The 11,161-nt window shown below is 40.7% G+C and overlaps 1 protein-coding gene across 1 annotated transcript; it reads left to right on the plus strand.

Annotated features, from left to right (window-relative positions):
• Positions 1-2,831: 2,831 nt before the first annotated feature.
• Positions 2,832-10,176, plus strand: NIPA1 (non imprinted in Prader-Willi/Angelman syndrome 1; the record flags this gene model as incomplete). Its single annotated transcript, XM_010014040.1, has 4 exons — positions 2,832-2,879; positions 6,783-6,873; positions 8,213-8,373; positions 9,665-10,176. Coding segments are annotated over 4 exons (812 nt in total), but the record flags the coding sequence as incomplete, so codon positions are not given.
• Positions 10,177-11,161: the final 985 nt, after the last annotated feature.

Consider the following 11,161-nt stretch of genomic DNA (forward strand, 5'->3'; position numbering starts at 1 on the left):
CGGGCGATGCGGGGTGAGGCACCCCCGGGTCGTGGCAGACCCCTGCAGCAGGGGCCACCGTCCAGGGGCAGGAGCAGGGGAGCCGGCCTCTGTTCGTCACCTTAAGCGTGTTTGGCATCAGAGGTCGGTGACTGGAGCGCGGTCGGCGTGAGGGATGTGATGATAAATTACAGAAGAGGCGGCAGATGGAGAGCGGTGAGGGTGTATTAGCGTGGTCAGCAGCAACAGATTCCCGATGGATGTATGGCCAGCTCACTGGTCTTCATCCCGCTGTAATGCAACATTGGGGCTCGTGTGTATGCGTGTGTGTCCAGACGCAGGTTTCTTTTGCGGCGTTTTCAGGTACTTGTGGGACTTTTCTACCCATGTCTCTGGCTCAGGTAGTTTCTTGCCATGAGCAGCACCAGCACAGCTTGTCAGTTGTTTGTTCTAGCTCTTCCACACGGACACACACACGGCAAGTTACATCAGTCACGTGGCGGTTTCCTTTTGTAGAGAAGAAAAGCACAGCAATAACATGTGTTCTTTCATTTTTCATACTGAAATCCCATAGCTCGTTATTGTTTTCCAAGACGATCATACGCAGTATAGCCAAAACGAAGCTGTAAATTCACCGAGTGTAAAGATCATCTAGTCTTTATTCTGAAATTGGAGCTTCCCCAAAGCATGTAGCTTCTGAATAGCCCTTGCTAGTTGTATCTTGATGCTCTGATTATGGGAAAATGCAGTCTATTTATTTTTTCTTAATGTCATGCTTTTATGTGAGGGAAACACTGTGAACACAGGTTGCATGAGGCCTTTTAATTGTGTTTCTATGGTTAATAACCATTTGATTTGTAGGGGGTATCTGTGCATGTGAGCATGTGCCCATAGGTTCTGGGAACTCTTTCTTATGAAAAATCCTTCTAAGTGACCAGGACGTGCTAGGTATTTTCTCTGTATATGTTTGTATGTAAATATATACAGATACATGATTCTATGCATGTCTTTGAGGTGTTTAAGGTTAGAGCAGCAGTGCATTTCCAGTGCCTGCTGCACCCAGCTCACAGAGCAAGCTTGCAACTACGTTACTACCAGCTGTCAGCCTGAACTAACAAGTTTATTTTGTCTTTTCCGCAATGACCTTACAGTAAAGGGTCTTAGCCAAAGTACTGTTGTGCGAACACAGTCTCCCATTCCCTCCAAGATGGCTATAATCCAGATTTATTGTCCACAGAGAGATCACATTTGCATCATAAATACAAGTATTTTTTTGTAAGGTAAGCGATGAGAAACCTCGAGAGAAAGGAATGACTTTCCATCCCAGGGCACTTGGAGGAAGTTTCCATTTTACAGTATAGTTGTGTCTAATCATTCCTGAAGACCTTTCAGTAGAGCACTGGGTTAAATGAGTGACGGGCATGTGCCTGCCTTCTCAGTGCTGGCAGCTCTAAAGCATCCTGTTTTGAAGGTATTACTGATGTTTGTTTGTGTATCTTGCTGAGCAATCTGTAGTATTTCTTATGGCTGTGCTCAGCGTGGAGACATCCAGGCAATACCCCAGGTTTCTCTCTCGTGAATGTTGTGAAACAGTGAGCTTTTGCCTCGAATCTAGTGGTCAAAGTTGTGAGCCCAAGATAGTGTCAGATGATGTGTTTTTTTCCATTGGCTTCAGTAGGTGTTGTATAATTAACAAGGAGGCACTTCAAGTCTTTTCTGTCTTCTCTACTGAATCGATGTAGTATCAATGCAATTAGTAATCCTTGCTCAGTTAGAAACAGCAGTGGGTGACAAATATTTTGCAAAGTTACCTTACTTGAGTCAATATTTTCTATAATTTGTGCCCCCAACAGTGTTTTTATTTTATATGCAGTAACAAAAGTCTAAAAAATTACTACGCCCACTCTAAAGCTGGCCATTTTCGTTAGTCATTTTCCATCTCCTTTCAATTATATAGTGTGATTTCCAAGCGCTTAATATTTTATACACCTCCAGAGTTATGGATTACTGTGTTTGGTTTTCGGGATTTCAGAGTATTGCTCCAGCAGCTGTTGAGAGAGCATCTCCACAAATAAACGCGGAGCCGAATTGCTAGAAAGAGGAGCAGAACGCAAGAGCATAGCGTGACGCCAAGGTGGCACCCGGTAGAGGCCAGGCTTTAGTTTAGTAAGCGGTCATTAGCCTTGATGTTCTACAGAAGTGGCACTTACAAAATGCAGTGCACCAGCTCCCCTGGCGCATCCTGAGGCAAAAGCCTATAATCTGTCAGTGAAAACAATAATCTTTGAGCTTGGGAGGCACTCAGGGATGATCCAGAGTTTTTAGTCCTCTCTCTGAAATGAGGTTATATGTCAGGAATTCAGAGGCTTCACTTGTAGTGCTTTCTAGTGCTCAAATGCAGGATAGGTACTGCCAAAACTGTATACCGAAGCAATGTGTCTGCTACAGTTTCTTCCATATAATTTTATTTAGGTTATACTAGCAAACTAATTGATCCATATCATGTTTTGTTTCATAGGTTTCCCATTCTCCCAGTATCAGTTCTAATCTGTATGTTTAAATGTCATCTTCAGAAGTATTTGTTGACATTTTGCTCTTGTATGTAACACCGTGTTAGCACCACATAGGTACTTTCAGAACTTCCGACTAATACATTGCCTTAGGAAAGTCTAACTCTGACACTTAGGCCAAAGCCAAGCACCTTCTGTTTATTTACTCACACTCAGTTGCACTGAAGAATGGGGTTAAGATGAAGGTCATTAATAGTTGAGACTGTTGAAATTATTGTTTTGTACTTCCAATTTTGCAATTTCATATTTTCCTAATATATCTTCCTATACTTCCTCTTCCAGGTACTTCGTACTTAACAGATATAGTATGGTGGTCTGGCACTATTGCAAGTAAGTGTCTTAAAAGATCTGATTTTTATTGACAGTAGTTACACTTAGATGGTGAAACATGACATCAGGAAATCTTGGTTCTCATCTTGAGTCTCATGCTCACTTGTCACAAAATTCCTATTTGTCAGAAATATCCCACCTTTAGTAAACTCTCACTCTGGCTACTGTGGCTGACAGTGTTTGAGAAGGCAAAGAGCTGGGACAAACCTGAGTCAGACATCTTTCCACATTTCTGAACTGTTTGGTACTTGCAGCCGTTGGCAGCCACACACTGCTCTGACTCTGGGTTCCTGCACGGTTTGTGTCTCTGGATTGAGCTGGTCTGCTGAGTATCTAATAAAAGTCAAAGCTGAATAAGAAAATGTCCCTCTGCACAAAAGGGCTCGTTGAGCATATGTTATTCTTTAGATCAGAAAGCACTTTGCCAGCCTTGATTAATTCAAAAATAAAGTCCTTTTGATTTCTAGTTCAACAGATACAGTTTCAGTTTTGCTTTTAATCTACAAGATTAATGTGAAGCCTTGTGTGGTGCCGATATGAGATCAGTGTAATTTTACTCTTATCTTTGGAAACTCTGCTCACACTAAGTTAGCTCTCTAATGCGAATCCTGAGCATAGGGAGCAGCTAGCTTTCTCATCTTGCAGTTCAGCCCTGGTTCTACCCATGAGCTGAAAAATCATGCTCCAGTTTTAGACTCTCATACAGCCTTTTGTGAATTATTTGGAAATGTTCTGATGCTGTTTCTGAGAAGTATATGGGTCCAGTTGTGCCCCTTATTTTGTGGCACCAAGGGAAGTCTGCTTTTATTGTCTCCAAGCAATGCAAAAGGAAAGGAAGCAGATTGATCTGTTGAAGGACAAAGTTCACAGCAAGTATACAAGCCAACAGAGCTTCAGAGGAAAGTCCTCAGCTAATTTAACCTGTGTTTAAGTAGTTCTTTCAGCTTCCTCCTGCTTCCTGCAGCTGCAAATAGGAGCAATAAATCTGTGCGTTAATCACTATTGCTTATCTCTCATGAGCCTCCAATCTTGAATCTGTGCACAGAAGGAGTTAAAATAAAAGAGGTTTTATTACAGGAGTTTATCTTGGTGAATCGGAGAAAATGATTTCATGCTTAAAAGAGCTGACTGAATTGCATGAAGGCAAACAGCTGAAGGGAATAGTATCAGTTGGCTTTTGTCCAGTAGCCAGGTGCAGGTATTTCAAAACAAAGCCTCAGTAAGTTTATAAAAGGAACCAAGGAAAGAATTGCTTAAGGATAGTATAGGTTCAGAATTGCAATAGAGTCATGAACAGCAACAGCAAGAGCCAGGTAAACATCTCTGGGATGCAGAGAAAGGCAGTGCCTGGGCAATTAGCAACATCCCCAGTTATCTGGGTAAAGCTGTAACAGCTGACATGGTTTTCTCTGGCAGGGAATTTGAGAGTTTGGATGACTAACAAAACCCACATAAACTCTACCAACTTATTTTCACAATATTTGTTCAGATGGTGAACAAGCATTTCTCTGTTGGCATGCTGACTCAGCATAACACTGCCTAGCCATTTTGGGGCCTTGGGATCCACTGGATTACTGAAGACTGCAAAGGAGAGGCTACAGATTCTGCTAAGGGACTTTTTCTTGCACTGTAGTCAAAAGAGTGATTGCAGCATGTGCACAGGTATTTCAATGAGCATTAAACTAATTAATTGGCTAATTAATTAGTTTCAGTGCAGGTTTTGATGGCAGTATAGATGTGTCTGGTTTTTGTAGTGGCTACATCTGTGCTAGTGTTTTATTGCAGATGGGGAATAAACTTGCAAAGCGAATCTTATGTTTATCTCCACAGTCTGGGCTTTATTTCATGTTGTAGAGCAGTGTTGAAGCTCCTTAACTTGACTTTAAGATGAAGCTAGGCCGAACATGCCTAATGCACACCAGCTGCAAATAGACTTTTGGTCCAAGGGAGCAGGCAGAAGTTAGTCTGAAAAAAAGCCCCCGACATGTGTAGAGCAGACATCTGCTGTACAGATCTACTCCTGGTCATCTTGCTAATGTAGACATGTTAGTGTGCATCAAGTTTTGTGTTGCAGTAGCTTCAGGGATATTGGTACTCCTTTGTCAAGTTTAAAGTTTGATGTGCCTTCAAGAACTGAAGCCATGTCTTGACTTGCAGCACTGAAGTATCTGGAGAGGAATTTCTATGTCCAGAGAGGACTGCATAGGTTGGCAGCAAAGGTTTCAACATAAATGATAACAATTACTGAGAATCTTTTTTTTCCTGTAATTGGTTTTAATTAGTCTCGGTCTGTCACTTGTGGTGGTAAGAGACCGTTACTGTTAATCCATGGTGATACTGAAAATCTCTGAAGCTCCGTTGCCTTACAATATGTGCAGTTTGACTGAAGCTTTAGAGACCTCAGTGTTGGTGCCATCTGTTAGGGTTCTTCCAACAGAAAGTTAAGGCACTGGACCTCCAAAAAAAAAAAAAAAAAGGAAAAAGAAAAGCAACCTTTTGTCAGAGTCACTTGGAAATATATATAATCTGCAGAAACACAGCGAGCCAGCTATGCCCTGTCCTCTGTGCAAGATCTGGCCCAGTGCCTTTGGATGCCTTGAAGGTAATGCCAGAGTTGCCACATATGTCTGCTGAAAACCAAGCCCGAGGCTGAGAGCTGAGTTAGTCTGTTCCCAAGGGCAGGAAGACCATGACTGACTCTGTGCTCTAGAAATGCTGCTCATTAACTTCTCTGGCTCACTCCTGCGCATAGAGACAGCCTCAGAGAATTGAATTAGTATAATTTTGCCACACTCTGCAGTTTTGTAAGTTTGTTTGTCTCCTTTGTGTTTGCTGTAGGTTACACAGGTCTTCAGCTCTACTGATAATGGGAGCTAATTTGCTAAATTAATTAATGTTTGCACAGTGCTTTGCAGGTGTAGAGAACAGGATGATGGTAACAACATTTGATAGCTGAGGGCAGTGCCAGCCTGAGCATAAAGACAGCTTGGATTCTTGAAATATTCTTAAATGCTGATAATGGCTCTTAATATCAACTGGAAATTTAAGCTGTATGTAGTTTGTGTTGAATCTCAAGGTTCTTGCCAGTTACCACAGACCCTGTAACTATGCATCATGTTGATCTATTACAAACTTGCCAGCACTTGCAAAACCATCCAGCTTTTCTTTTTTAGCTGGGAGCTCGAACGCATGAATTGTTTATCGCAGCTGTGATGTGCAATAGCACGGTACTTCTTGGAATTTGGTTTTATTGGGGGAAAGAAAATAGTAAGATTGTGAGGCTGTTACTGTGACTTGTCAGGGATCTGTGCTTTTTACATTGGTCAAGAATTACTTTTGATGTTATATAGCATTGTGAAAATTTAATATGGTCTGTTGTGTATTGAAGAGCCCCTATGCCTGCGCTTAGTATTTCATTAGTGTATTCTTTTCTTGGGTACTCTCTTATTTCCCATCCAAAAGGTAACACTGGTGTTAGGAACTATAACCAAGTGCATTCGTGTTACATGTGTGCATGTTCCAAAGATGAAATCATGGGTTATATATATTTTTGGTTCTCTTTATTTAAATATTTGAGTGTAATATTGAGATATTTGAGTGTAATCCGTGAGTGTTTCTAATTCGTGGTCTTATTTATATTCAGCTAAGAAAAGCTGCAGATGAGATTATTTACTGTGCTCTCTTGGATCTTCTTGTGTGGCAAATATAAACCCTATATTAAAAAATAATTGAAAACCACAGAAAAAATTCCAGCCATTTTGTTTAAGTTCAGCATTATCAGAGCTAACCAAATCCGTAACATCTGGTTTCCTGTTAGGTCATCTTTCCCAAACAGCATTGGGTAAGTTTTCATTGCTTCTTTTTACAAAGGGATTTAAAACTTGTTTCTGGTTCTCTTGACAGTGGCTCTGGGTCAAATAGGGAATTTCTTGGCATACACAGCAGTCCCAACTGTGCTAGTGACGCCATTGGGAGCTCTTGGCGTTCCATTTGGGTAAGAGTTTGCTTTTCTTGCTCTTATCTGAATGTTGTTACTACTTCATCACTGGAGGTCCACTGAGATGTGAGGCTTATGACTGTTAATGATGTTTTATTATGTCACCTATTCCCATTTTCCTCAGCAGAGTGGTGGAAGTGAGGGGTGGGGGGGAAGCAATGGTGAAGAAGGGTTCCTGAGTATCTTCTGCTTTAACAATCACTATGATCTGGAAGAGATAAATGTGTTTTTCCCCCCCCTCCTCCCTTCACTATATTATTCTGAACTTTTCCAGTAATTCTCTTATTCACAGTTCCCTTACTATGTAGATCTTTCCTTTTGTCTCACATTCTTTTTCTCCCCTGCTATCCACAGCCCACACGTGTTTATTGATGCTGATTTTCATTAAATTGGATTTGGCCTCTTTCCTGAAGCAGGGGAGTCCCTTGCATATGCATGCCCCCAGCTTCTTGAACGTTATGTTCACGGGGGAGGGTGGGGAACAAAAAAGGCAGTGAGTTTGAGGAGTTTAATATGCAACTAAATGTTTTGTGAGTAGCTGAACTACAGCTGTGAAACTACTCCAGTGAAAAAGTACCAGTCTTTAAAAACAAAGAAGCTGTGCGTTGCCTCCAGATTTTTGGTTGCCTCCTGAACTGTGTATGTGACTGCACTGGTCATCTGCTTCAGAGTGTAGATGACCAGTGTAGCAGTAGAGTGTACTGCTTTGTATGGGCTTCATGGTCGTCTCTAGTTTTATACGCTATGAAGTGCACAGATAGTGCTTTACTTACCACCTATTATTTTATCCTATGTCACATAATTTTGTGTGTTTTGGTCAGCCACATGTCTGAGCTGAGCCCTGCGAGCTTTGTAACCAAGTCACTTTTATCTCATGACTACCTAACACCTCTAAAATGGGCCTTCGTGACAACTCACTGAATTGTTAATGGGTAGATAACTGCCTTGGGTGACAGACGTATGGTTTGGGGGTTTGGGTTGTTGTTTGTTTTTTTATGGAGGGGGTCATGTGGTGTTTCTTTTGGGGGGTGTTGGGGATTTGGGGGTTGGTTTTGTTTTCATTTTGGGTCTATTGGGATTTGGGGCAGGGGGCCTGTGTTGTTTTGGGTTTTCTTTTTTCCCCGAGATGAGACATCAGGGATAAGTAAGACTGTAACTCGATGAATCTTTCTTAAAATAATTCAGAAATTAGTTCTGAGGATCTGCCAATATTTGGTCACAGGTGCACCAACATTTGATACTATTACTTTAAGAGGGAAATTCATGTGGCACATACTGTTACAGCATTATTAACAGGATGTAGTCAAACTTTTAATTTTCTTCCTCTTTGTGAAAGGTCTATTTTAGCTTCTTACTTACTGAAAGAAAAACTGAACATTCTTGGCAAGCTGGGATGTTTGCTGAGCTGCGCTGGGTCTGTTGTTCTCATCATCCATTCCCCAAAGTCCGAGAGTGTAACGACTCAGGCTGAGCTTGAAGAGAAGCTTACAAATCCAGGTACTTTATTCTTTTATTAACTCATAATGGTTTTGTAATGCTGATCAGGAGCACGCAGGAGGAAGAGGTTTACCACTTCTTGCAGTTAGGAAAACTGACTTTTGAAGAAACCATGACAGGACAGAGGCAGCCTGTAGAGCTTTTGTGTAGGAACCTATGCCTTGCTGTACTTGAAACTCCTCAGATTTATTGATACATGTGTGCAGAAAGGAAAACATGGGTACTTTGGAAAACATAATCCTACACAGCAAGCTCAGAAAAACACCCATTTCAACTTGTAATTTTCTGAAATGATGAAAAAGTGTATCTTGCTATTTAGAGATGAAAGGTATAATTCTAGGATCTCGAGTTGCTTTATACAAGATAAAAAATGCTGATAGTCTTTTGTTCTTTAATTCTGCATGGGTTTGCTGGTTTGCTTTTTTCTTTTGTTTGTTTTTGTTAAAAGTTTATACTAGATGCCAGTTATGTTCCGAGCAGATTTCTTTGCACAATGAAGGTGTGTAGAAATAGGCTGTTGAGAAATATGCTGAAATGCCTGTTCTTTCTCACAGAGAATGTGAAGCCCCAGTAGCTGCTGGAGCACACATACTGGTGCTAATATGTGCCAGGCCCACTTTCATTTTTCTTGCATAAGAGCTAAACTGCCAGCTATTATTTCCTTTAATTGCTTTAGGTGAGAGAAACTAAAGCCTAATAACATCAGGTATCCAAAAAATTTGCAAACAAAACAAACACCCTAGTCTAAATTTTCCATTTCAGTCTGACCAAAATGAATTGCAAATACATCTCTTTAAAACTGTAAAGCATGAAATGTTTCTCACCACTTTAATCTGTGAACTGGTGCTATCATGTAAATGATAGAGCATTCTGGCTCTTCCAACTGTACCTACACAACTCGTTCACCTTAATGGGCTCTAACTTTATGTTTAAGCTCTTTGCTGCATCCACACGCCATGCTTTATTGAACTGATTATGAATGAGGTGTTATCACTGCTGTCTGTCATAGAGGGCTTTAAGGAGAATAGTCTGGGTGGAAGAGAGAATAAAATAAATAAGCCATCTTAAATCCAGTTGAAATGTGCAACAGTATGTAATTTACTACATATTTATTTGTTTTACACAAAGAACATGAGAACATCATGGGTTGCAGACACCCACAACGTCTGTAAAAGCTCAGTGATTTATTTGGATCTATATTCAATAGTCTGCGTCTGATTTGCCTGCTAAAACCTTCAAAAGATCAAGAGTTTGCACCTTGCTATTACGTTATTTTCTTTTTGTTTTCCAGTTTTCGTGGGTTATCTCTGCGTAGTGCTGCTAATGCTTCTCCTGCTTATCTTCTGGATAGCTCCAGCTCATGGACCTACTAATATCATGGTTTACATCAGTATTTGCTCTCTGTTGGGCAGTTTTACTGTTCCCAGCACAAAAGGCATTGGGCTGGCTGCTCAAGATATCTTTCACAATAACCCCTCAAGTCAAAGGGCCCTATACCTCTGTCTGGTACTTCTGGCAGTATTAGGATGTAGCATTATCATTCAGTTCAGATACATCAATAAGGCACTGGAATGTTTTGACTCCTCTGTGTTTGGTGCCATCTACTATGTTGTGTTTACCAGCCTAGTCCTGCTGGCTTCAGCCATCCTTTTCAGGGAATGGAGTAATGTAGGAGTGGTAGATTTCCTGGGAATGGCTTGTGGATTCACCACAGTATCTATTGGAATTGTTCTTATACAAGTCTTCAAGGAATTCAACTTCAATATCGGGGATTTAAATAAACCTAACATGAAGACAGATTAAAACATTTTTTGAGGGGAAACTGGATGGCTCAGGGAAGGATGCAGAGCCTTTCATTTCTAGGTCACTGATTCAAGTATGATTCAGGTTGGTAGCTATCCTCTGACAAATTTGGTGGTCTATGTGAAATGAATTGGAGGCCTCCATCCAGTTTCAAAGGAACAGTTGTCCACGTACCCTAGTCAACACAATAAATGACCTTAATTGGAACCACTGATTGAGTCAGCATAGAGACTGATGTATTTCCTTACTGTAAAAGGTAATCCATCAGAAAAGATCAGGGGATATTCTGACAGACCTGTGTGTGAAAGCTTGTGTTGTAGCTTCTGAGGTACTGTTTCTGTGGGCAGAGAACATCAGTTTCTAATGCACTCAATCTGACACCTTTCATAAGTGATGTATACCTTAAAATATGGGGGGGAAAGGGAAGAAGGGAGTACAACAGCTTGTTAATCTCAATATAGCAATGTGTTCACTGTCAAGGCTGTGAATTCTGAGACAAATGTTGGTTGAACCATGGACTGCAGATTTGTCCTTTTTAGTGACTGTCTCGACAACTTGGTCTGCCAGGCAGTGAAAACACTTGGGAGTTTTAAATTGAATTCTTATACAGAGCAGTGGACCCTTAAAAATCTTTCACTAATTCCTTATCAGCTGATGGTAGTGTCCAGATATGCATTTTTCTTTGTAACTTACGTGCATTAAGACATACCACATTCATCTGAGAGTTTTTAATTCGGAGCCAACAGAAAGACTGTGAAGGATGTGGAAAATATGCACAGACTCATTGCCTATATGGTGGCTTATTTGTAAACAGATCAGAACTATTTCAGTGCCTTTGTCATCCAAAAATACTGCATAAATGTGAATGTATTTGTTTCAGATGGCCTATGCTACTTTAATAATTCAGTTTTACTGCCTATAATATTGGACTATATTCAAATTCTGAACACATAAAGCACCCAGAAGAAGCCACACATTTTCAGAA

This window comes from Nestor notabilis, unplaced genomic scaffold (assembly GCF_000696875.1).
Source record: "Nestor notabilis isolate BGI_N333 unplaced genomic scaffold, ASM69687v1 scaffold29174, whole genome shotgun sequence".
Taxonomy (NCBI): domain Eukaryota; kingdom Metazoa; phylum Chordata; class Aves; order Psittaciformes; family Psittacidae; genus Nestor; species Nestor notabilis.